Genomic DNA, 26,558 nt, shown 5'->3' with positions numbered 1-26,558 from the left:
ATTAGAAATAACAATGGAATTTTTATCTATCAACAGGTGATACGGCTAAAATAATTACATCTCTGATATTCACTGTCATCTGCCCATTCAATTTGTCAGACGTACAAAGATCATCGCCACTTTCAAGCAACTAAGCAACTTTCTCACTCTTTTGTGATTTCAGGCGGTAATATTGAATTTTATCATTTTCGAAAATGAGACATTAAACCGAGGGTTCAAGAAATTTAAATATCTCACTATCTGTAACGGAACTGTGAATCTTTTTTTTCTTGAAAATAGTTCAACAAAATTTACGAATAGTCGATAGTCAATGTATTTTTTCTGATTAACAAATTATTGCTACTACTATTTAAAATTTCCGAATGATTATCAGAATTTATTTCGCAAATTTTCAATGATGTTCGATTAAATAAATGAAGGGAACCTAATACTCAAATTAAAAATTCAAGTAACATTAGATTTATTAAAATGATTTCTGTATTTCATGTTAGTGCGGTTCGAAACAAAGAAAATCGAATCGAAAGCGTAGAACTCAGGAATGTAAATCACATCCTGTGACACAAGTTGAAAATCAAGTTTCTCAAAATGCGCCTCAATGTCACAATTAGCTTCAAGGACAATCATGTTTTAGAGTAATGTCAATTTTAAAGTAATGTAAAGATTGTGTCCCTTGTTCCATCAAAATAAATGAATATCTAATTTTTAACAAAGTTTACGAAGATTTTTTTCCAAATAATTTAATCCGATACAATATCTTGTTCATAGTCCTCCGAACATCACCTTCTAACAAGGATATTTGGAAAGAGTCCCTTTGTTGCAGAAACCATTATAAAATTCTTGGTTTTCAATTCGAGCTATTGAATAACTCTGTGTTTCAGGTTCCATTTTCAATCTCAAAATGGGATTTTTTTTGCTCCAGATAATGCTAACATGAAATGCAGAAATAATTTCGGTACATGGAAATTCACAAGCTTTCAGTCTTAGCGTAGGACCCTATAAAGAGTGTAAAATTGAATTTGGTTTCAAGTTATCGTGCAACTAGCTAGCCAGATGACACCGTCAACTAAGATTAAATTTAAAGACATTTTTAACTGAACTTATTTAACAGTTCTAGATTTAGATTGATTCAGATTGCCTAGCAAAATTCAACCCTACAATCTAATTGAGGACTTGAAAAACTATTCATCTGAATTCAATGCCAAAGAGAGTAAAAGTAAGCTTCAAAATAAGATATCAAATCAAATGGTATAAAGTTTGAAAAACAATGCTGGTCAATAATAATGCTTAAATTACAATGGTGCACAGAATGATTCCTCGGTAGAATGAATTGGCAGCAACGGTTAAGTAACAAACTTATCGCTATTGGCTCGATCAAAGTAAAATGATGGAATATTCAGCCATTATGATCTATGGTATATCCCGCTCTTCAATTTTGCCTCAACTGATGTTAAGAAGGTGGCGATGGCCTGATAAAATTCACTCTGGCACCTGATGTCTGACGAAACAACCAGGTTCGATGGTGCTAATGATTGCACCGCTCGAGAAACCAGGATCCTTGCCACCTAAACGTTTTGACCATCAGGTAAGGCATAATTGTCCTCGTGTTAATTAAAGTTTAAACTTCGAGCCTGCTGAAAAAAAACGAATTTTATCATTGAATCCATGTTAAAATATTGTCATTGTCAAAGATCACGTAATTGGAAATTTACTTACATGCTTCCATGCCTGACAAATTTAGTCCCGCTTTGACAATGAATTATTTCGTACCTGAAAATATTAGAAGCTATTATTATCAAACAGGATCTTTCGGTATTTTTGAAGGCAAAAAAAAAGGCAGCACTTTTTGAAAGGCAACCAATGGCCAGACGAGGGGTGATCAGAAGAGTGGAGATTGGTCTCCCAGTGTTATCGGACGATTGTCTTGTAAGTTATTGTTTTGTTTCCTAATTTTTCATTAATAGCATGATTTACACTGTAATATTAACTGTTGTTCTTTTTCTCTTTTTATTCTTGGATATCTGGTGAACCCTCTTTGTTAACGGAACATTGATTATTGTACAATGGAGCTGCAAAAACTTTGTCAACTAATCAATGATGTCGGCGAGGGTTTTTGTGAGTATTGCGTCGGGTACGTTTTCTGTTAATTGCTACTCTTTGTCCTCCTAAGCTTCGTGTTTAAGATGAATAATTTCTTTATTCCTTGTCACTCATTTCTTTTATTTATTTCATGTTCATCGGCACTAATTACTGACTTCTCGAGCACTGCACCGTAACGAATCTACTCTGGAAATATCTACTGGGTCTCAACCATTCATTTATTTTTAATTTTATGTAAATAAAGAATCTGTTCACAATAAACATTGTTTTTACTTACCTACTTCTGTTTGTCCAGACTCCCACTTGTTAATGACATTTCACTTTGAATTTCAGATTTCTTCTTTCAATAAATAACACCCAATTTCTGTATCATTTGATATTTGCTTTTCCGTTAAATTCTTTATTGCGTCGGTTGAATATCTTCCGAAATCAACCACGGTATTGCTGAACGATACTATTCTTCTTAGACAATTTACGCTACGTAAAAATAAACAGCAGCATAACCTCAATCCACGGCTTTACGCGCGAGAGAATTACAGCTTTTGTTTCATTTTGTGTACGTTGGCGCCTTGCTCAGCAGATGAAAACATCACCGCGGCGCGATTTCCCCGACCAATGAGATTAAATTATTTGGCGCATGCGCGTTATATGTATAGTTTCAAGAGATTGTCCCGGTATATATACCCATATACTTTTCTTTATGTCGGCGATAGATTTACAATCATTTCTTATAGCCAGTCCGTAGTAAACTGTCAATTCGTCGATTAATTTTGCCGTCAATTTTCCTTTCTCTCCGAGACCTTTATTTTGTTTTTTAGTGTTCCTGGGCCTAGCACCCGTGCGTTTTTGAACATGTCCAATACATTCTTTATTTTTCACAATTATATCTCCGTACCGTCGTGCTTCTATTATAGATTTGAATGTTTTTGTATCGCCATCTCAAACGTAATACAAATACGTTATGCCGTGTAATTGTTCAGATCTTGTAAACATCCCAACAATTCCATCAATTTCCATTTTCCCTGAACTTCCTGTATGATTTACTGTACATTTAGACGCATGACATCATATCACAAAATTGGCACATCTCACAAAATTACGATTTTACCATAGCATCCACAACTTTACCAGATAACATTCCAATGAGAGGTGCTACACCCTGGAGCGACGAAAACCCTGTTTTTCTCCAAGTACCGTCTTCAGAGACAATTATTCCAGCAGGTCATTCTTTTTCTCTACAAAATTACCCTTCTCCGCGGTACTGACAATGAGCTATGTAGTGCAGATGAGTACAGCCGAGGATTAGCGCAGCTGACGATTGAGAGGCTTGTGTAAGATCAATTTTTCCAGCTTTTATCGCGAGTTGGGAACGTATTGTGCACACGGTAAGTTCTCGGTAGCTTTTCCAGGTCGCCAAGTAGCAACGAAAATCCGCGTCACAGTATATATTGGAAGCGGAAACGTTAAAAGCTGTTGTGAATAACAGAATAGACAATATTATTCAATATTTTCAATCGAATTATTAATAAACCACTACTGACACTCCCAAATATACCGAAAATACTTCCTTCTCCGCGCTGGAGTGGGAAAAACGTTCATGATGTCTACCTGGGGAAGCGGCACTATTCAGGGGGGATTTATCGATAGGGTTCACTGTATTTGTGATGGAATACGCGACCATTACACATTATTTTTTTTATTCGTAATGGAGCACTCATTCCTTACACATTAATTTAGTAATTTTTAATGAATTACCCATCCATTTCATATTACACAGTGCAATGTATAATGAAAACAGTAATGCATTATTTACAACTCTGGACTAAACATCGATTACCAAAATTTTGTCAGCCTGCTTGACAAATATTCTAATAATCTAAAAGCCAGTCGGTCGGACTGATGATAGGGAACGGCTTTGGTAAATTGTCAACTGTAGAATTGGTTAATCGAGGATCTCGAGTCTGTTGGACAACTGTGGTTTGTAATTCCTAGTATACAGGCGATCACAAATTCAGGAAAGAGAAGCAATGGGAGGTTTGGAACAAGGCTTCCGACTCTGCAGGAGTGGAACAGCTTTGACAGTTCATTGTAGAGTCTGTGATCAGTAATTGCGCAGCTTTGGGGCCTAAAAATGTCCGGGTCTGTGACAAATACAGCTTCAGCGCTTGAGAAACGCCCTAGTCTGAAAAATGGCGGTCTTGGCAACTAACCCAGTTCGGGTTCACAGAAACGCTACACCTAGTTAACGTAAATATAAAGATTGGCTAAGTCCCAAATCCCTATCTCCGAAAAGAGGAGTTCCGTAATTTCCGAGCAACATTTAATATAGAGCAAAGACACTTAAAATAATAGCTACATTACAGTATGTCATCGTAACCATGATCCATATTTTTTTATAAATTTATGAATTATTTTGATTCAAACTGCTTTTTTAACTGGTGACTTATATATTTCTTCAAAACACTAATACTTCACAAGCATTTCACATCTAACTTCGAATTCTTTCATTCCACAGAATAAATATAGAAGTACTGTCTGTTGTTGCGCAACAGATACTGTCAATATTAACTGCTCTGGCGCAAAAATTAATACGCTTTACATTTGAAGGAAGTGAAATTGGTCTGGTACATACTTGTGGAATATTCATTACAATGAATCCTGGTTATGCCGGACGCACCGAACTTCCGGATAATCTTAAATCCATGTTTCGCCCAATATCTATGATGGTGCCAGATAGCAGCATGATTGCTGAAATCAACCTGTTTGGTGAAGGTTTTCAAAATACGCGTGTGTTGGCTAAAAAAGTAAGGATTTTCCTAATTTTTACAGATTACTAGGCTGAATTCACAAACATAAAATGAGATATAAAAAACAGATATTTTCGGACACTCATAAGACGTCATCTGTCTGCTATATGTAAAATTCAGGTTGAATTCAAAATATAATACTAACTAATTAATAGTTTCCACAAATTTTCAGACCAGTAGGTACAACACAATAGGGTACTGAAAATTTTATGACGAAATAACATTTCATCTTTCATGATAACAGTTCGTAAACTTACTTTGTACGGGTGTAATTGGTCTCTGCACTTTTGAATTCTTCAGAAACTTCAGAACAATGGCGGGTCCAATAAAATGTAATTACCATTTTCCAAATATGCTCTTCAAAATTATCACGAAAAATTGCTTACCGTTCAATGTAAAGCATAAGTTACATGAAAAATGTATTCAAGTTTTTAAAGTTATCACTGTTTATCGTTAGAGTATGGATAATATGAAATGCAAAATGTGTTCATACTCTCATTACATCTGCTACTATCACCGAAGAATCAACATTAATTTCCTGTGTATAGATTATTGCAACAGTTCTCATGCAGTATTTCGAACGTGAACATTCGTTTGGTCTGCTTCTTTCACATAACATTTTACGTGATATTGTTGGAATACATGTAAATTTAAGTCTGGTAGCGACATCTTACTGTATTAAAATGTATTATGTAATAAATGCGCATGCGCGTATATTCCGACACAGGCAGCGAGTGTGTCCGTTTTTGGAGCTCGGAACGGTATAGCGATAAGAAAGAGAGCAAGCCGGTTGTATATCCTCACGAATCCTTTTGCATCAAGTTTGAGTATACCTTTATTAATAAATACACAATTATATCTAATTGTCCGGCTTTTCATTTATCAGTCCACGATATTATTAACATGGTAGCAGTCCGTGGTTGTGAATAAAAATGACTGTTGTATGGTGTTGTAATGAACAAAGAAGAACCGGTAAAAACACGTGGTGACGAAAACGCTTTTGAGGTTAAGGAAGAAAATCTCACCGATAAAACTTCAGTTTTAGAACAAGAAAAATTAATCAAAGGTGTTAGGAAATTCTTCTTAAAGGTCACAAGAAGAGTTTTGCTGCTGAAAAATTCTATATTTGAAAAGTTTGAAAAGTCTGACGCTAACGAGATGAGCGAAGACAGCAAAATATTTATTCCTGTATTTGACGGAAAAGATTATACCACGTGGAAAAAACGTTTATTAATTTTCCTAAAATGGAAAAAATGTGAAGACGTCGTTGAAAGAGAAAAAATCGAAAGTGATAACGCAACCTGGGACGAAAAAGATATCAAGGCAGTCAATTATATATATAGTGCTCTCTCTAACAGACAAATGGAATTTCTAAACGCTGAAGACTCTGCATTTAAAATAATGAGAAAATTGGACTCAATGTACATACGAAAATCTACAGCATTGCAAATCAGCTTAAGGAACAAAATAGAAAATGTGAGGTTAAAAGACTATGACACTTCAGAAGATTTCTTTTGCGATTTGAAAAAATGATAACAGAACTAAAAAATGCAGGTGCTACAGTTAGTGACAAAGAAAAGTTAAATTATTTACTAAGAACACTGCCAAGTTCATTTAGCCACATTGGAGATCTCATCGACGTTTTGAAAGAAGAAGACCAGACAGTTGAATTTGTAAAAAGCAAAATAAAAGCAGCAGAAGACAAGGAAAAAGAAGAAAATAAACTGAGTAGAAACCGGAGCGGAAATTCAAACGCTTTCGTTTGTGAAAAGAAGTTCAATGGCGTGTGCTTCAAGTGCAATAAACCTGGTCACACACAATATACGTGCCCGAATCACCGTACATCTACATCCACCTCTACATGGCGATACAACAGCAGGGGAAACAGAGGCCGAGATATGCACGTGACGCGAGGAGGCGCACGGGGTCTTTTCCACCATCAGCAACAACATGGCAACAACGTGAACCCAAGCAGAGGCAGGTATCCAACTCCACGCGGTCGCGGGAGCTGGCAACGGCATGGAGAAGATTCTACACGGTCAGTAAGTAATAGCGAAAGGTTCAGTAGCACATTCTGCACTGAAGCAGATTGTAAGTTAGAAAACGATTGTAACAATGAAGTAAACGCGGATAAGATCGAATGGATACTTGACAGCGGGTGCTCTGATCATATAACAAATAACATAGATTACTTCAATGATTACATAAATTTGAAAACTCCAATTCCAGTAAAAGTAGGAGACGGCAAAACTTTACAAGCCACAAAAGTTGGCAATATCTTCGTTGATTTTATTGTATTTAATGAGACAAAAAGAGTAAAATTATCTAATGTTTTCTATGTAGAAAAAATGTATCAAAATTTAATTAGCTATGGAAAAGTAACTGAAACGCACAAAATATTTTCAAAGTACAATGTATCAAAAATCTATACTAGAAACAATGAGTTGATTGCTGTAGCGTTCAAAGAAAATAATATTTTTAAAATGTATAGCCTTAAAGATAAGAAAAATGTTTGTAACAACGAAATAGCTTGCAATATAACTGTAAAGGAAAAGTTCCATAAAATGCTTGGACATGTTAATTTCAATTACTTGAATGTACTTTGTAAGGAAAAACTGATCGATGGCTTACCAGATAAATTTGAAAGTGATTATATAAAATGCGGTACATGTTTACAAAATAAAATGCACAATACAAAATTTGACAACGATAGGCACAGAGCCAAAGAATTATTGGAAATTATTCATTGTGATTTGAATGGGCCACAAATAACTGGAAATTTAGGTGAAAAACATTTTGTATCTTTCATTGACGATTATAGTAAAGTAGCTAAAGTTTACACTATCAAAACAAAAGACGAATTCTTTGAATGCCTAGTTGAATATGTAAATCTAGTAGAAAATTTAACAAAAAAAAGGGTTAAAAAAATTAGATGTGATAACGCTAAAGAAATAGTATGTAAAAAGGTTTATAAATTCACACAGGAAAAAGGTATTTTGATTGAGCCATGCCCCCCGTACGTCCATGAACTCAATGGAACTGCGGAGCGGTACAATAGATCTGTGATGGATATTGCAAGATGCTTACTAGCTGACGCAAAAATAAACGTAAAATTCTGGCCTGAAGTAGTAAAAACAGCGGTTTATTTAAAGAACAGGACTCTTGCTAATACTATTCAAAGAAAAACACCATTTGAAATATTTACAGGTGAAAAGCCAAATATAAAAAATCTAAGACTATATGGTAGTAAAGTTTTTTGCAGAGTACCTGAGGTCAAAAGAAAGCATAAATGGGACAGGAAGGCAGATGTAGGGATTTTGGTGGGATACGAAAATGTAGGTTATCGAGTACTTATGGGTGATAAAGTAACAGTAGTTAAACATGTTGACGTGATAGAGGAAGATGTGAAACTAGTGGGTTTTACTGGAGAAGAAAATGATAAAGAGAATTGTGAAACTGATAGTAAAGATAAATTTATTGAAACAAACAATGATTGTGCCAAAAATGTCGTAAATGAAGAATTTAGTCAAAAAAATTGATAACGATAGTATTTACAATGATAACGATGAATCACTAAAGAATCTAAGTTTAAAATCTAATGATAAAAATGTAAATACTCCTTTAAGGAGGTCAGGTAGAGAGAGAAAACAAACCGATATCTATCAGTCACATAAATTTGCAAATTGTATCTACGTTAACTACATTAATGCGAATGTTCCAGAAAACTATTGTGAAGCGATAAATAGTTGTAATTCTAAAGCTTGGCAGGATTCGATGAATAAAGAAATGGAACGCATTAAAAAATATGGCACTTGCGATCTAGTCAAATGTCCAAAAGATAAAGATGTATTAGATTTAAAATGGGTATATACACAAAAGTCAAATGGAGAATTTAGAGCGAGAATCGTTGTAAAAGGTTTTCAGCAAAGAGATAAATTAGAAAACATATATTCACCTGTAATAAGATCTCAAACTTTAAAATTATTAATGTCATTTAGTGTAAACCTTAATTTGATAGTTCATCAATTAGACGTAGAATCCGCATTTTTAAACGGAGAAATAATCTCAGAGGTTTACGTCAAACAACCTGAAGGTTACGACGATAAATCAGGTAGGGTCTGGAAACTAAATAAAGCTCTCTACGGATTAGGTGAAAGTTCGTTAGCATGGTACAATTGTCTTGACAATTTTCTAAAAGGTATTGGCTTCAAACGAAGCAACAACGATCAATGTTTATACATTCTCGATGAGCGTGAACAAGATCCTGTTTATTTCATATCCTACGTAGATGATGTACTGACTTGTTGTAAAAATATAGAGAAAATAAACAACGTTAAGAAATTATTATTAAAAAGGTTCAATGTGAAAGATTTAGGCGAAGTCAAAACTTATCTAGGAATAAATATAGAATTTAACAAGGCTAGAGATACTGTCACCCTCGATCAAAAGTCATACATAGAATCCTTAACAAAGAAATATAACATAGAGAATTGTAAACTCTACGAAACACCGATGGAACAAAATTTAAAATGTGAGCCTGCGCAGTCAGTGTCTGATTATTTAAATTATAGAAGCATAATCGGGGAACTACTTTACGTAAGTTCAGGATCACGATTAGATACTGCCTATTGTACCAATTACTTAAGTCGTTTCCAGAACTGCTATGATCAAACTCATTACAAGTACGCCTTACGCGTCTTAAAATATTTGTACTTGACTAGAGAAAAAAAATTAACTTATACGAAAAATGTGAATTGCGATACACTTGATTGCTTCGTAGACGCAGACTGGGCCGGCGATACTGTAGACCGTAAATCTACAACAGGCTTCGTAATTAGATTGTTTGGCAACGTAATCTACTGGAAATCTAAGAAACAAAGCAGTGTTGTTAAATCCTCAACTGCAGCAGAGTACGTTGCTTTATCTGATGTAGTTAGTGAGTTGAAACTGATTAAAGATTTGCTGAAAGATCTTAAAATTGAGATAAAAGAGCCAGTAAAGGTTTATGAGGACAACTCTGGTGCCGTATGCATTGTAAAATTTGGAAATTTCACAAAGAATTCCAAATACATTGAAACTCACTACCACTTCGTTCATGAAAACTATTTGAAAGGCTTGATTGACGTTGTAAAGATAGATAGCGAAAATAACGTTGCCGATATACTAACTAAAGCGTTAGGAAAAACTAAGTTCAATAAGTTTGTCGGCATGCTAAATCTAAAATGAAAACAAACATAAGTTAATCTGCACAGAGCAGAGGTGATCATGTGAAAGGATAAATAAAATATCTATTAATTTTTTTTCTAATTGTAACAAAACTTAAATTTAAGGAGGCGTGTTGGAATACATGTAAATTTAAGTCTGGTAGCGACATCTTACTGTATTAAAATGTATTATGTAATAAATGCGCATGCGCGTATATTCCGACACAGGCAGCGAGTGTGTCCGTTTTTGGAGCTCGGAACGGTATAGCGATAAGAAAGAGAGCAAGCCGGTTGTATATCCTCACGAATCCTTTTGCATCAAGTTTGAGTATACCTTTATTAATAAATACACAATTATATCTAATTGTCCGGCTTTTCATTTATCAGCCCACGATATTATTAACAGATATAAAGCAAAGATTTGTGAGATATAAGCCGCGTAAGCTACGTCAGTCTTGAAAAAAAAAAAAAAAATTCAAACCTGTGTATAGCACTTTCAGTAATTTTTTAAGTATTCTCATCTCCAGGATAGTGGTTTTTAATGAAAAATGAAAGATGATATTGGAAAAAGCGTTAGTAATCGAAAGAAGTTCAAAGAGTATGTCTGGATAACTAAGACGCAAGTGCAACCACAGCTTTACACTTGCTGATGAATACAAATAACCAAAATTTCCCGCTAAATATTGGCCTTTCACCAACGACGTAAAATATCACTATAAGACTAGTGGACGCCTTCTTGCAATTGCATGGCAATTCATGTCTGGCAATACAACTCATGTGTTGTCGCTCGACGGAACAAATATTTTTTTCGAATATTTATTTGATATCGCATGAAGAACAGCGTCTTTGACTGTTTTGTATCAGTGGTTTATAAGCTTCAATAAAATTAAAAATGACAGACACATTGCGCAATCGATGAAAACTGGCTGACGAAGAGATTCCACTAACTGTAATCTACGGATTTGCACAAGACTTCGCAGATTGAAAGAGTAATGAAAGTAAACGCACACGTATTCCTGCTTATTCATAGGCACTCTACCGGTACTGAGAAAATGATTCATAAGGTTTCGACGCCACTTCATCAGTCCGCCCGTGCTTTGTGTTCAAGCGGATCGGAGATGCAGTGGCTAGCGTTACGGTTTCGAGATTTTGCGCTTCATGTTCAAATCCCGACAAATTTTTTTTTCTCATTGTCAAAGCATGCTTCACGAATGTTCTTTATGTTATTAATATTATTCTTGGATATGAAGGTTCTAAACATATAACACTTTTTTTGTGTTAACGTTTCAGCCCGGATGGGGGCCCTCCTCAGATCAATTTTATTTCAGAACATCTGTCACGAACAGAAAATTTTATAATAATGTACAACGTTAGTTGTAACAAAATTAAATGTGAAAAGTTTTGGTGATAAGAAGGAACGTTTGTGCTAATACACATCATAGGAATCACCTGATGATAAAATGACACTTTCAAAGAACGAAGAAAAAGAACCAACTAGTATAATAATGAATGCGCGTTAGAATAAACGAATAAAACTCATAAAGTTCATTTTTAAAAAACACAACAACAGCGATACGAAACTCCCAAGCATTCATCCTGGTTGGTAATTGAATAAAAACACACAACGACAGTTTTTTTTGGCTTAGAGAATACAACACTTTTGTTCATGTGGAAAGTCCAGTATGTAGTGGGAGGAGACAAATATCAGTCATCATCAGAGCAAGCACCGAGTCAACGGGTTAAATAGAAATCAGAAAATGTTAAGAAGGTAAAATCGAGAGCAAGCTCAGTCGGTAATAGATAGTTACGTTGGGTGTATCACAGAGGTGTAAATAGAACTCAGATGTTCGATATCTTGTCTTCGATTGATAGAATTGGGATGTGCAACAATATTGCACATTTCTAACAATAACCTATTGTAATACAATGGTTCCACGTATAAAATTCTGGCTTGAGAATAATTGAATGAATGATCAAAATCGATAGCGTGCCTAGTCAGTGCAGTATGATTATCCTCATGCTTATGGATATTGCGTTTATGCTCAGTCATCCGAGTGTGTAGTTGCCTACTAGTTTGACCTATGTAGGACATGTTGCATTAGTTGCAAGGCATCTTATAGACTACACAAGAACGCATACACGGGGGTAGTGGATCCTTACCAGAGTCAAACATAGAGGATAGATCATGTGCGCTTTTTCACACAAATTGAATCTTATACTTAGAGAATATTCTGTTGAGAGACTTAAACAAGCCCGCAACGTATGGGATGGAAACAAAGTTTTTTTGATTAACTTGTGCACCAGATGCATCATAGTTGTTGTTAGAACTGATCGACGACAAAATGGAATTGTAATTAACCTGTATATGTTTGTTGAGCAGAGAAGTTGGATAGTTGTTTTTACGTAGTACCTAATGAATTAAGGACATATTTTTGTTATGAAATTCCATACTTGAGAGTCGGATCGCTCTGTCAACCAAGCAATGAATCGTTCCAATTTTGTAAGATCTGGGATGGTGAGAATGGAAATTTAAATACCTTTGTGACCAGGTAACCTTATGGAACCAGTCAGTTTTGATGAGCTCGTTATCATTAATGATGAGAACATCCAAAAAGCTAATTCGACGATTACACTCTATTTCAGAGGTGAATTGTAATTTCGGATGGAATTGATTGAACACAGATAGCATTTTGTCTACTTTATCAGAAGGCACCGCTGTGATTATATCATCTACATATCTGAAGTAGAAAGGAGGCTTGAAGTCCAGTTTGTTAAGACAATATTGTTCAAGATCATCCATAACCATATCCGACAAAATTGGAGAGAGCGGCGAGACCATCTGTAAACCATAAGTTTGAGCATAGTTGTTCTGATTAAATTTAAAAATGGCAGCCTTGAAACAAATGTGTAAAGCTTTTATGAGTTCATTGAGTGGAACAGGAATCTCATCCACCAACTGATGCCAACGCTGCTTCACCGCGTTAATTGCTAAATCTTGTGGAACATTAGTAAACATTGACACAACATCCAGCGAAACCAACACATAATCAGGTGGGAGACAAAAGTTCATGATAGCTTTAACAAGAGCAAAACTGTCTCTGACACGTGACAAAGGAGGGACAATGTTGTTACCAATTCATTTACTAAGGGAGCAAGCTAGATTGATGGTAGGACTATCTGTGAAAGAAACTATAATTCTTACCGGTGTATCCGGTTTACGAATTTTAGGTAGCCCGTAGGCTCTAGGTGGTACACAATCAGTTTTTGAAATTTGCCGTCTAAGTTGGTCAGAAATGAGTTTATTTTTGGACCAATCCATCGTTAATTTTTGAACTTCCTGTTGAAGGGTACAAGTATGATCAAATCTAACAACTTTGTAGGTGTTGTTGTTAGAGAGTTGATGTAACATTTTTTCCTCATACGTTTGATTATTCATAACAACAGTCGTGTTATCCTTGTCTGCCTTCAAGAAAAGTAAATCCTCGTTATGTTTCTGAAAGATCTTAGTTTCCTTAATCTTATCCAGAATGTTCTTGTCAACATTTATAAGAGAAGGGGTGTTAATAAACTTTTTTAAGGCGTTCACATCCAAGAATAATATTACTCAACAATTCACCAAGGTCAAGAAAAATCGTCTTTGTTCTTTATTTTATTTATAAATACAAGAACGCTATATTTAAATTACAATTCACCATTCCAAAACATTTGTCCGTTATTAGAAATATGCTACAGAGTATTCGGTTTGAAAATAATTGGAAATAAGAAATGTATAATAGCGATTAGCTTAATTTTTGTGTTTATTATTACATTATTACAATTCAAGAGGATCCGGTGCATTCCTCGGGCTGATGCCTATTATAAAAATATTTGAAACATAAAAACTCTGCACACCACGAGCAATGAACGAAGGCACTTTTGCTATAGTCACATTTCTCGGTGTGAATGTTGTCTTATATTACAAGTAGACGTGACGTGATTGAAACATACAACTTAATTGACAATCTTTTGCAGGCGCCAGCATTGAGAAAATGATTCAGTATGCACGGTTTGCCGTAAAATTATCATCGAAACGCAAAATTTTTAGTATTTTTCAACGACGCTGCTTTTCCAGAAAACATTAACACCGAGAAATGTGACTGCGGCAAAAGTGCCTTCGAGCGTTGCTCGTGATATACAGAATACTTGGATTTCGAATGTTTTTATGAGAGGTATCGCCCCGAGAAATGCACCGGATCCTATTGAATGGTAATAACGTAACAATAAGCACAAAAATTAATCTACTTACTATTATACATTTTTTATTTCCAATTAGTTTTAAACCTAATACCCTGTAGCGTATTTCCGATTAAAAGACAATTGCTTTGGAATGATGAATTGTAATTTAAATAAAGCATTTTTGTTTTCATGAATAAGATGAAGAATAATCCTGAAGCATACTTTGCCAACCAAATGAAAACAAAATCTCGTCACGACTAAACACCAGGCGTAAAATTTTGAAGCCGTAACGTTGGCTACTGCACCATCGATCCGCTTGAGCACGAAGCACGCGAGCAGACTCACGAGCAGCGTTAAGACTTTGACAGTCAGTTTCTCGTAAAGGTCGATTGTCTATAGATGAGTTGAAATGCGTATTTATTTATTTTTTTACTCTTTTATTCTGCGAAGTTCGTGCAAGCCCATGGGTTACAATTAGCGGGCTTTCCTTGTGAATCATTCATAAGACCTAACTGATGACTTGGAACGAACTGGATATAAATGAGTGCCTGATCAGAATATTCTAATATGATGACATCTAAATCAAATGTTTACAGAAATGTATCAATAGAATGAATATCCGCAAAACAATGTCACAGTGTTAGAAGAATTAGACGTAGCAGGTTTACAAAAATATATTTTGTGTACTCATATACACATTGCACCACAAATAAATATAACTTCTTTGCGATGAAGAGTTCATACGTAGATACCGTGAGCAAAAATTAAAAAAACTACTCCCTAACTTCGAAATTGAACTCTAGCCATGCATTTTTAAGGCCAAGTGATTTCATGTTAACGTGATGTGGCACTTAAATATATCCGTTTCGAATTAAACTTATTAACAGCAACTCATTAGGAAGCATCACTAAGCCAGTGGCCAGGACTAGTTGCAATTTTGTACTTTAATGTTTCTCTATTCCAATGAAAATGAAAATTGGGGAAAAAAAATTACAAATAGCATATAGAATAATTATTATTTTACCGATTATATTCGGTAGCTTTAATGCGATATAACTTCGTAACGTTGAGATCTTGTCATGGTAGATTACGGGTGGCAGATAACGGGCGGATGGAAGGATGAAGGGGCTGACCCACTCACCTAATAAATTTTACAATGACTAAATCATATAATATGAAGCTTAGCTGATTAACAAAGGATAAAACTGAAATAATGAACCATAACGTGATATATGTGTGGAATAGGCTATCTTGCACAATACCCATCCTAATGCAGTTATGCTGTTCCGTGATTTTAGTGTAAAAGAATCGATAATCACAGGAAAGTGCTGGTCTACTCGTGCTTTCTTGCCCCTTTGCCATGCAGACCAATGCCATCTGGTTATGTGTTTCACATAATTTCACTAACATCAGACAGTTTACCATGATTTTTGGGCGTACAATTTAAATTTGAAAAAATGTATTATCACTTTTGTAGTTGTCGAACGGATCTTGTACCGCGGAAAAATTGACATATACGTGAAATGAGATGAAATGTGTATAACTTGAGATAGTTTCTTATTATTTTAGTGTTAACCTTCAAAGAAAAATTGATATGGTTTCTTAAATGGGTTTTTGTTTTGGAACAACATTTGAAAAACCAATTCCGTAGATTACCAGAAAGGAATTAGAGAAATGTATTAAAGATTATTACTTTCAAATGTGTGCTAAACCGTATACTGAATGAAAAACTTTATCTTTCATGTGTTGTATCAAAATCTAGATAGAGTTTCTTGGAAATGATATTGATAATAGTTACCGATAAAAAAAAACACTTCATGAAAGCGATGGTTTTTCAAGCCAGTGACTGAAAATATTGATATAGAGTTAAGAGGAAATTTCGGTGAAATTTACGCAAAAAATGACGGAAAAATTGATTTTTGGTTTTTCACGGAAAAACATTCTTTGAATTGACCCTCACCTGGGAAAAATTTGACTTTGCTAAAATATTTTTGTTGACGTGTTTTTTTTTTGGCCCGATAAAGAAATTTTTCAACTTTTGACCATCATAATGGGTCCGCTTTGGAAATTTTTCAAAATCCGACAAAAAACGTTCGATTAACCATTTTCGTCGAAGTCCGTTGATCCGTTCCATGATTTTTTGAAAATAAAAGAGCGCAAAGTTAATGAGCTGCCTGTACGCCGTCATTGGTCGGTAAGAGTGCGAATAACTCTCGTACTAATTATTTTGACATATAATCTAACCATCTAGGCATGAAAATTTCTGTGGTTTGGCAGTTGTTCTCCGCAAATGTGTTTGCCATTCTATTTTCGAACGATAGATTTGACGAACTGTGACAAATTTTTCTTGTGGTTCGAACGACTCGGACGGAAATTTTGAAGAGATCTGCATCTTAAAATGAATCGAATCAGCACTCGCTTGTCATCAAATGCTACAGCTGCGGTTATCGAATGGGTGAAAATTACACGAGCCCACGAACCAATGACACTTCAACAAGGTCACCCTTCGAAATAAACAGGCGAGCAGTTGATGGAATGATCGGCGTTGGACTAGGGCACTCAAGCATGGGAAAATTCTGTACCGTAATGGGCATGAAAGGTACGAGCGTCAGTAGCTTCAAAAGTCATGCGGACCAGTTGACTGTGGAGACAGAAGTTAAAAGCGAGAGTTTTAGAGAAAGCTGGAAAAACTATTAGAAGAGTGCATAAAGTAATAGATCCTTCAATGGAAAGTAGGATACTACGTGACGTCTCAGTATCTTACGACGGTACGTGGCACAAACGAGGCCTTATATCGTTAGACGGAGTAGGTATAATCATCGACATCCTTACTGGACTGGCCATCGATTACCAGGTACTCTCAAAATACCTCCAGGTGTCTGTCGTTGTCACAACCCAACTGAATACTACTTCGCCTGATTTTGCAGTGTGGCAAGGTGGTCACAAATTAGAGTGCAATAAAAACTACAGCGGATTCTCTGGCATTATAGAAACAAAGGCAGTAGAGTATTTGTGGGACAGACTATTCTATCCGACGAAGACACAAATACATTTAGTCATTCAGAGATTATCGTCCCATACGGAGACGATGTTTCCGTCACAAAGAAGAAGTGTGTGAATCACATCGTGGAACAAATGGGCACCGGACTCCGGAAGCTCGTGAAAGACAGGAAAGTGGATGGAGTAACACTGGGGGGTGCGATACAAGCACACTCAAGGAGGCGACCATTTTATCCTTGACTAATTACTACAGAAATGCCATTGTAAAAATATTCCTCACATACCATTCACGTAACGAGCAATAGATGCAAGGATTAGCCACTGCGTGTCAACCGACCGGAATTTTCATCACGAGCAATGCCTCACTGGACCAGACTCGTGGTGTTTCTACAACAGAAGTGTGGTCAAGGGAGAAGAGCCGGAAAGCCATGAAAACATGTGGCCAAAGCTCAATCCGCGAGTAGTCGAAAAACTCAAGCCTCTGTACGAACGCCTGTCGACCAATGATCTACTAGCCCGTTGTGCCCGAGGTGCGACACAGAATGCTAACGGAAGCTTGCACTCCCTGATCTGGTGAAAAATCTCGAAAGAGACATTCATCTCCAAAAAGAGAATATAATTAGCAGTAGCAACCGTAGTTGCTGAGTTCAACATTGGAGTGCTCCATGCTCAAAAGGCAACGATTTGAGTGAGGTCTGAGAAGGTGGCAGATATTGCAAAAAATATGAGCCAGCAACGAGATGCCAGGCGAAAGCGTAAAGCAGAATGGAAAGCAACGACGGAGTCCCAGAAAGTCGCACGAACAGTGAAAATTAAAAAAACCGCTGCGGGAAGGCTGAAACAGAAGCTGAAGGGACAACGTATGGTGCCGGGGAATTCCAACGGTTTCTTCACAGGACTAATTTGCAAGCACTCAGCTCCAAAGTTGAATTCAGGTGCGTTTTTGTATAGTAAACTCATGTAGAGCCTAGATAAATATTAGTTGATGGTTTTCATTTACTCAATATATTATTGAAATATTTGTCTAGCCCCAATAATCATTCCACAATAAAATTATTGGATTTTTTTTTTTTTGCCTTTATGTGCCAGAGTGAGCTAATTGAAAATTGATTGATTTTGCAAGAAGTAGCGGAGTAAGAAGAGGGTTGTAACATTGTTCTTAGGAATATATATATCTAATTTTTGTTTCTCCATATTTGAATTCTCTAAACCTGAATCACACGGGTAAATTGAAAGACTGTATAGAATTTATTTATATGACCCTTTCGAGCTTCAAATCATTTTTATAGCTTAACATTATATCGGCATTCATCCGGTCATTCCTTCAATCGTTCATTCACATGGAAATATCAATCATCAGATCTAAAAAAAATGCGTGTACAGTTAAAATTGTATGTACGAATCGTTGCTATTCTAGTTTAATCGCACATATTCATATATCTCGTCTTTCGTCACTTTGAATTGACTTTGCTGTTTTTTGTTTACATAAGTAAATCGCTTTCTACTTTTATTATATTTAAGTTGAAATACCTTTTGCTGGCTGCAACTTATCAGAATGAAGCTTGCGATAGTTTGGTTGATAATATTCCTGAAGTATTTTATGTTTTCGACGAGTGCTAAGATTTGTTTAAATATACCACTTTACATTTTATTTGATGATTATTCTGATACTTTTTCACACGCACTTTATGTTACAAAATTGTTATAGCTCTTATTTGCTTTAAAATTTAACAAGACTTTGTAGTGAGGAACGATTTACTACGTCATGCTTCTCAAAGATCTTGGCAGGGAGAGAGAGTTTTCAAGGAGACTGGTGTAATTGGTATAGGCCCCTGTTACGTGACCAGACACTATGAGCCGAATTCTCTTTAGTTGTTATTCCGACTCTAGACGAGAATATATAAATCTTTACACGGTTGACCTCAGAACCGACACGCAGAAGCCGATTGGATACAAACTCGCACCGAGGAATGGAATTGAAGATCAATCAAAACAGCGATAGGCACTGACGACCGACACATGATTTATTAATATTATTATTTACATTTTGACATGAATTTTGAACTCAATTCAAATAAATGGAATTAAAAAAAAAAATACTGAATAACAAATTTTTTTCCTCCTGGCCCAATTTTATATGGTTCAAGTCAACGTTAAAGTCAACTAACAATAAATCAAACTGGCTTATTTCTACATTGAATAACTCATTCTGTACATACTTCATATTTACTTCATGGAAGGTCATTCAATCGCGTTTATTTCAGAACTATGGTTTCAGGTATTCAGAAAATTCTTAGCACATTAGGTTTCATCCAATTATTTTGCCCTTTGGCAGATATATTCTTAGGCATATTGTCTTGAAATTCTTGCAAGGAATTTTAGTTGAGGTGAACATAAGTCATTTCCCAGCCTATAATATACCAAAAATTGTAGCAAAAAAAAATTCAAACTGTTGAATAACAATTCTCTTCAACAATTTTCAGTATTTGGCATTGAATATATCCATAAAAAATTTCAACCTTCTATGATGAGACCTAATGCGCAAGGGATGTTTCGAAGAAATCTTGGAAAAAATGCATAACCTTGGAATTACTTGACCTATTGAGCTGAATTTTGGATCAGATTCTAGTTTTAGAATTGTTCATAAATGGTGAAAATTTCAATGAAATTGATCCAAAAATACGGGACATTTTTTTCACCGAAATCTTCCCTTAATATCTGGCCAAGCGTTTCGATTTTTTATGTGAATAAAGTTGTCTCTGGTTCCAAGTCAAACGATGTGGGGATACTTTTGGCCAGTGATATCCTGCCTCGAAAATATCACTTTTCCTATTGGTACAATTTTTATCTGTAAGGGATTCATTTTTTTAAAGGACATCGTTTATACCGGAGTTCAGTTCAATTTTATAATAAATGATTAATTGACGATAATTCAGAAGTATTGTACAGTATTGGGTGTGAAAGGTGTGGGAAACTGACTAAATATAAAGATTATTCATTGATCCTTCGAAATCTACGATGTTCACATGAGCTCAAGTATAATGCGTGGGTTAAAAAATGATTTCTATATAACGATTAAAAAATAATGTTAGCCTAAGAATATCAACGAAAAGGTGTATAAATATGGAAGCCCAATAGGGTACACATATGAAATTACGATGTATGTATAAATTGTAAATTCACAGTAGACATATGCATACATAGAAATGTCAAAAAAATTTGGATGTATAAATAAAAGCCTTATAAAAACTAATTCAATGTACTGAGCGTGTGTAAGTTGACAAAAGTAAGACAGAGAAATAGAGTCGAATGTCGATGGAAAACGTGGTTTCTTAGTAAAAATCAATGCGTGAAGATGAAAAAAAAGACAAGAACCAAGTAATAGTATGACAACACGGAACAATATAAATCTACAGGAGCCCCGCAGTGTTGTACGTGGCCTGGTCCGTCTTCTTCCATTGTCGTTCACATGAAAATTTCCGTTTACGGTGAATGCACAGCCGTCAGCGATAGAGAATTGGTAACTTTTACTGACAATGAGGAGTGTAGGCTGCTGATGTGTGCCACTTGTGACCGACTGACTGCTGTCCAGGATGATCGGTGAACCCCGCCATCTCCAGACACGCACGGATCATCTTTCACGTAGGTGTGTGGCAATCTCGCATCAGGCTTACATTGTTGGGCCATCTTATATTCCTCACAGCACGTGAGGTGAATGTGAGAAATTAATCATCATTTGTTGGGAATAAATATTAGGACATGAAGCAATTGTTTTGAAAAAATAATCAAACTTGATTTGCGTGATTGAAATATCTATTATACATGATGAATGGTGAACTAAAAAATATACTTTGCAGAGGAAATTACAGAACTTGATAGATGTTATAATGGAAGTAATTCACAGACGATATGTATTGATCAAGAAATGGTGCCGGAACTTTGAATAGTGACAGTTATGAGTCACTGAGTAGATGCAGTTGCAAAAAAAGGACAAAAATTAAAAATACGAAGACACATATGAGATCAGAAGGATACTATAAAGACTGTGGGATACCACTACTAGCAAACAAGTGGTCGCTCAGGATGCTATGGATTATTTGTGACAAATGTGCAGTAAGTCGCGTTTTCAGTTTAGTGCAAAATTGGTCGCGAAAAATATTTTAGCGATAAGACATCGACATAGTAGCATCACTATGGACTTTATGGTAAATTACTGGTGATTTACCAGCATATTATTAACCATAAGAAGAATATTCCAGTATGTTTGCAAAGTTTCGCAAATTCAGATACATCTGAAGTCCATTTTGTCGGTGACGCATCTAGTCATCAGAGAGCTAATCTATGAGGTTTGGAGAGTGTGTCTCATAGGTCAGATGTTACAAAACTACGCAAACGTAAAATATTGCCTCTTATCCTTAAAGTGAGGCATGAAAGAAGTGGACAAGTCAAGAATTTTGACATCGAATTGCTGCCTGAAAATTGTTGGAATGGCTCTTAATATTTATATATGCTTCAGCAGGATCCCAGCTTCTATACTTTAGTCAATTGACCTAAATTTTCTACAGCATTTTAACGCTTTTTGTTGGTTTAATTCTGCAATATTTATGTATCTTATATGTTTATAGGTGTTTACTTTGTATACCTTAGCTCAACAACAACTCAGCAAACAATTTCATTATGATTTTGGCCTGCGAGGAATAGTGACGCTAACTCGTTATGCTGGAAAAAAAAGAAGATTGTATCCAAATCTCCCCGATGAAGAGGTTTGTATTATAGCATGGATAAAATATATAAAAATGCAATTTAATAACATGTTACTGTAAAAATTTTATTACCCTAGCTAAAGTACATTGTAAGGTATCTACCTTCTCAGTGTTTACTAATTGCAGCATACTATGCTTATAGGATAGGACAGGGTTAAGTAGACAGCCTGAACTTTATATTCTAGTAAAATTGTATATCGCGTGATAAATTTGACAATTGAGCTTCATCTGGACGAGTATAGCTTGTGACACGAAATGTGAAGCAATATGCGAGGACTTTCATGACGTAAATCAGATATCGCCTGTCCGCACTCTCACGCACGCCAGTTTAGCAACAACTGTGTGAAAAATTAGATTTGGAAGGCACGAAAGATGCTAGTTGCAGCGAGTAAAATTAGAGTCAGGTAACTCATGGTAGTAGATAGGGTGTATCAGGTCTGGTTCACAACGGTGGCGTACCGGAAAAGTCAATTCTGGTTCCTACCTTACCGACAATTTATTTGAAACCTGTTACGGGGTAAGAATTCCAGCTTTGAAAAGTGACCTGTATTGCCGGTACGATTTTCACCGATGGGGCGAACAATTGATTGTGAGATTTTTCAATTTTTGCTGTCGGACTGATAGACATGTCACCGATAGCGAATTCGATGATGAGATTTTTTTAATTTTAGATGAATAAAAATTTTTTTTTTTTGTACTGCTAGTACGATAATAAGATTTCTTTGACTTTGGAGTGACATATATTTCCACTGACGGGAGTGCTGCTTGCAGAAGTATCACCATAGGTTTTCACGGGCTGCGCTCCCTTTATCAATTGATCGTTGTTCTATTTCGTCGGTCAATCTCGTACATGGTGTCGATCAATCGGGTCTGCTTTGGTTTCAATGTCTACTGCAAGATTGCTATATTTTATTAGGTGAAAGTGGTAGTTGTAGAGGGGATGCATAACGTTAGAACAAAACCGTCGGATACTTTGAATATGCCCGTTAAGTGCGACACAAACAACTGTCAGAAGAAAATTAAGAACGAGAAATGTCACGTAAGACATACAGTAGTATAGCAAGGAAAGTTCTGAGTACAAACACCTTCTTTACCGACCGAGCTTCTCCGCGCATCCCAGACGCAAACCCTTGAAGGTGACCCCCACTCTCTTCAGATAAAACGTGATCTGCCGTACCGACTTGAGGTCAAAAACATGCAACCTTACCGATAATTGTATCGGTCGACGATAAAAATCGCATTGCCTTACCGACAATTCTTATCGGTAGGTCAAAATCGTGCTGTTTCACCGACCAAAGGTCAGAGTCTCTATGTGGTACTCGCCTACCAACGGTAGAGGGCGCAGCAGGGGTGTAAACTTTTTTACTGACCTGGATGTCGGTTACCCGTCCCGCATTCTTTTCCCACGATAGGACTGTTGATGTGTAACATCAACCACTTCGAATTCTTTTCCCACGGTAGGACTGCTGATGTGTAACATCAACCACCCCACATTCCTTTCCCACGTTATCAACCACGCGACATTCCAAAATTAATGGTTCTGAGGATTGTTTTTCACTTACTCGGATGCCGGTTTGATATCAACTACGTGACATTCTTTTTGGCTTGTAACTGTCGTGTGAACTCAACGATGAATTTTGAACGGGTTCAGTCAAGACCAGGGTGCAAGGTCGACCGATAGCCGTGGTACATTCAGAGCCATGGATCTGCGGTGTCGGGTTACAATCGCACTAGGAATGCTAAGAGGTGCGCGCGCATACACAAACATACGTACAGCTGCCCTATCAAACGGACGCTCATCACTGCAAACGATCATTAAGTCACAACTTGTCAAGTATACATGAGGAAAAAGCTCAAGATGGAATCCGCGAAGTATTTGAGATTGATCGATATTATGGAATCGGCGTACAAAATCTTTGACAAATCATCATCAACAGCAGAGGTTCAGAAATGAATGAAATTTGGAAATCAGAATATTCGTCTTCTGAACAAAATTTTGCGAAAGGCTTCATCGATTGGAGAAAAGATGAGAATTATCACAACGATCGGACTCTTGAAAGCGTCTTGAGAAAACGGGTAGAGGTACGCGGAAAGAAAGAAGAAGCGATCGACTTCACTGGGAAGATTTGGAATCAGCTTTCGAGGGGAGAATTCGAACTGGATCCATCGTCAATTTGAAGCATAAAGATGTGGAGAGATTTCTAGAAGACGCAAAGGTACTAGCTGTGACAAGACTAAAAAACGCTTTGAAGAAAGACAGGAGCTTAAAAGCCAACGTTATCCAGGCTTGTAAATTTGAAGTTAGAAAAGATGATCGCACGGTGGAAGAGATCAAATTTTTCAATACGAGAAACGAAATCATCCTCCAGACAACGGATATCAACGAATGGTTCATCGAAAACGCGACAGAGCGTTTGTTGAAAAAGGTGGAAGATTTCCAGGAAAAGGATTCAGGCTGGTCGTTAGTTGAAATTATAAATTTTACCGTCAACATCATAACAAGTACGTGCCACTACGAGGCGGTGTCTTCACATACACACCACTACCCAAAGATATTCCAGATAAGAAGGCTGTCGTCAACATCCGTAACAGCGACTCGTATTGCTTTCTTTGGTCGGTCACCGCAGCTCTGTTCCCAGCCGACAACAACAATCCCAGTAAAATCACTTCATATCCGTACTTCAGCTCAGTGCTACAATACGAAGGTTTGCTTTTTCCAATGTCTTTGGACCAGATTCCAAAATTTAGATTCCAAAAAAAGAAACTTAACAAACTTTCAATTACCATTTGTGGTATAGATAGTACCGAAAAACAAAAGTGCAGCGAAGTTGTACCCATTTATTTGAGCCGAAACAAGTCTGACAAACCTGTAATTCATCTTTTAGCGATAGACGCTGAAATCACTGACGATGACGATGATGTTGATGAGGATAATCATGAAAAAAATAGGATCTTTCATTTTACTTGTATTTGAAATCTGTCTCGATTAACAAGTTCTCAAATTTCTAAACGTAATGGTCGTACTTGGTTGTGCGATAGATGTTTGACTCACTTTCAATCTGCAAGATGTTTGACAAAGCACAATGTGGATTGCATGAATTTAAACAAGACCAAAGTTATTTTACCTAGAGAGGAGGAAAAGATACTGATATTTAAAAATTTCGAGCACAAAGAAACCGTTCCATTCTGCATTCACGCAGATCTAGAATGTTTACTGGAACCTACGCTCGAGAAGATGGGTACAATAACAATTTATCAGAAGCATTTTTCGTATAATATAGCTTACTATATACATTGTGCGTTTGACGATTCGCTTTCAAAATTCAAAATTAATCGTGAAGAGACTTGCATTAAATGGTTTGCGAATGAGTTAGCGGAATTGGCACATTCGTTAGAAGTTTGTTTCAAAACTTTTGTACCGATGGAACCGCTCAATTTCAATCAAATCAACGAATTTAATTCAACAACAGTGTGTCACATTTGTGTAAAACCGTTCACACCCACAGACGTGAAACATCGTGATCACTGCCATTTCACGAGAAAGTACCGTGGTGCTGCTCATCGAGGTTGCAATCTAAATTACCAAAATTCGCACACTATCCCAGTGATATTCCACAATCTCTCGGGTTACGATTCACATTTTCTGATCAAAGCACTGGCTACATCGTTCGAGGGCACAATTGAGCTTGTATAGTCAAAGCTTCTTCATAGGCGAAGTTGCCTCGTAGTTTTGAATTGAACCTTTTTTATTAGTGTGAAGGATAGAGGTTGAGGTTTTCTTGAATAAAAAACTCTCGCGTTTGAGCCATCGAATTATGAATGTTTATTGGCTCTTGTGGGAAAAGCCTTGCGGCATAAAAACCCACGAAGTATGAACGTGTATTTGTAAACGTATAAAAGCATGTGTCGATTGTGTATATGAATGTGTATATGCCGGTCACAGCCCGTTTGGCTCATGCCACCGCGATCTCGAGTGCGTTTCGTATTGCGATTTTTGTTTTATTCGATTCGATCGAATTTCGTATGATTTGCGTTTGCCTTACTCCGAGGAGCGAACGTGTATGAAAGTGTGATTGGTGTTGGTAGTACACCAAGAGCGCTCGGGCTCGTTGTATGATGAAAGGGTGCAAGACCCTTGGTATGCGTGTATGGGCACTCGGTCCCGTGTAGAATGAGAGACACTCGGGCCGTACTCATCTACCTTACTCCGTAGAGCGAACGTATACGAGAGTATATTTGGGCCTCTCGTCTTTTGGTTGTGGTACGAGAGAACGCACGGCGTCACTCACGATCGTCACTAGACGGACGACTTAACTGGACTGTTTTAAAAAATGCGTGATGCGCGCTCGCCTCCTCATCTACGCGAGATTTGGCATCCACGCGGAGACGAATCGTTCGAACGCGGCTCGCACGGAGATCGCAATGACACGGGCACAAAACGACGCTCAGGCACTGAAAAAGCTTCTACCCGT

The 26,558-nt window shown here is 36.6% G+C and overlaps 1 protein-coding gene across 1 annotated transcript in view; it reads left to right on the top strand.

Annotated features, from left to right (window-relative positions):
• kl-2 (dynein heavy chain 2, axonemal kl-2) overlaps positions 1–26,558 on the top strand; it is a 1,019,064-nt gene that overhangs the window by 607,627 nt on the left and 384,879 nt on the right. The window contains exons 32-33 of the mRNA XM_069137782.1: positions 4,613–4,901; positions 21,949–22,086. Coding sequence (XP_068993883.1) covers positions 4,613–4,901; positions 21,949–22,086 — 427 coding nt within the window. The remainder of the gene's footprint in view (positions 1–4,612; positions 4,902–21,948; positions 22,087–26,558) is intronic.

This window comes from Neodiprion pinetum, chromosome 7 (genome assembly GCF_021155775.2).
Source record: "Neodiprion pinetum isolate iyNeoPine1 chromosome 7, iyNeoPine1.2, whole genome shotgun sequence".
In the NCBI taxonomy this organism is placed as follows: Eukaryota; Metazoa; Arthropoda; class Insecta; order Hymenoptera; family Diprionidae; genus Neodiprion; species Neodiprion pinetum.
The sequence above is the reverse complement of the archived record's forward strand: the minus strand, read 5'-3'. Positions and strand labels throughout refer to the sequence as shown.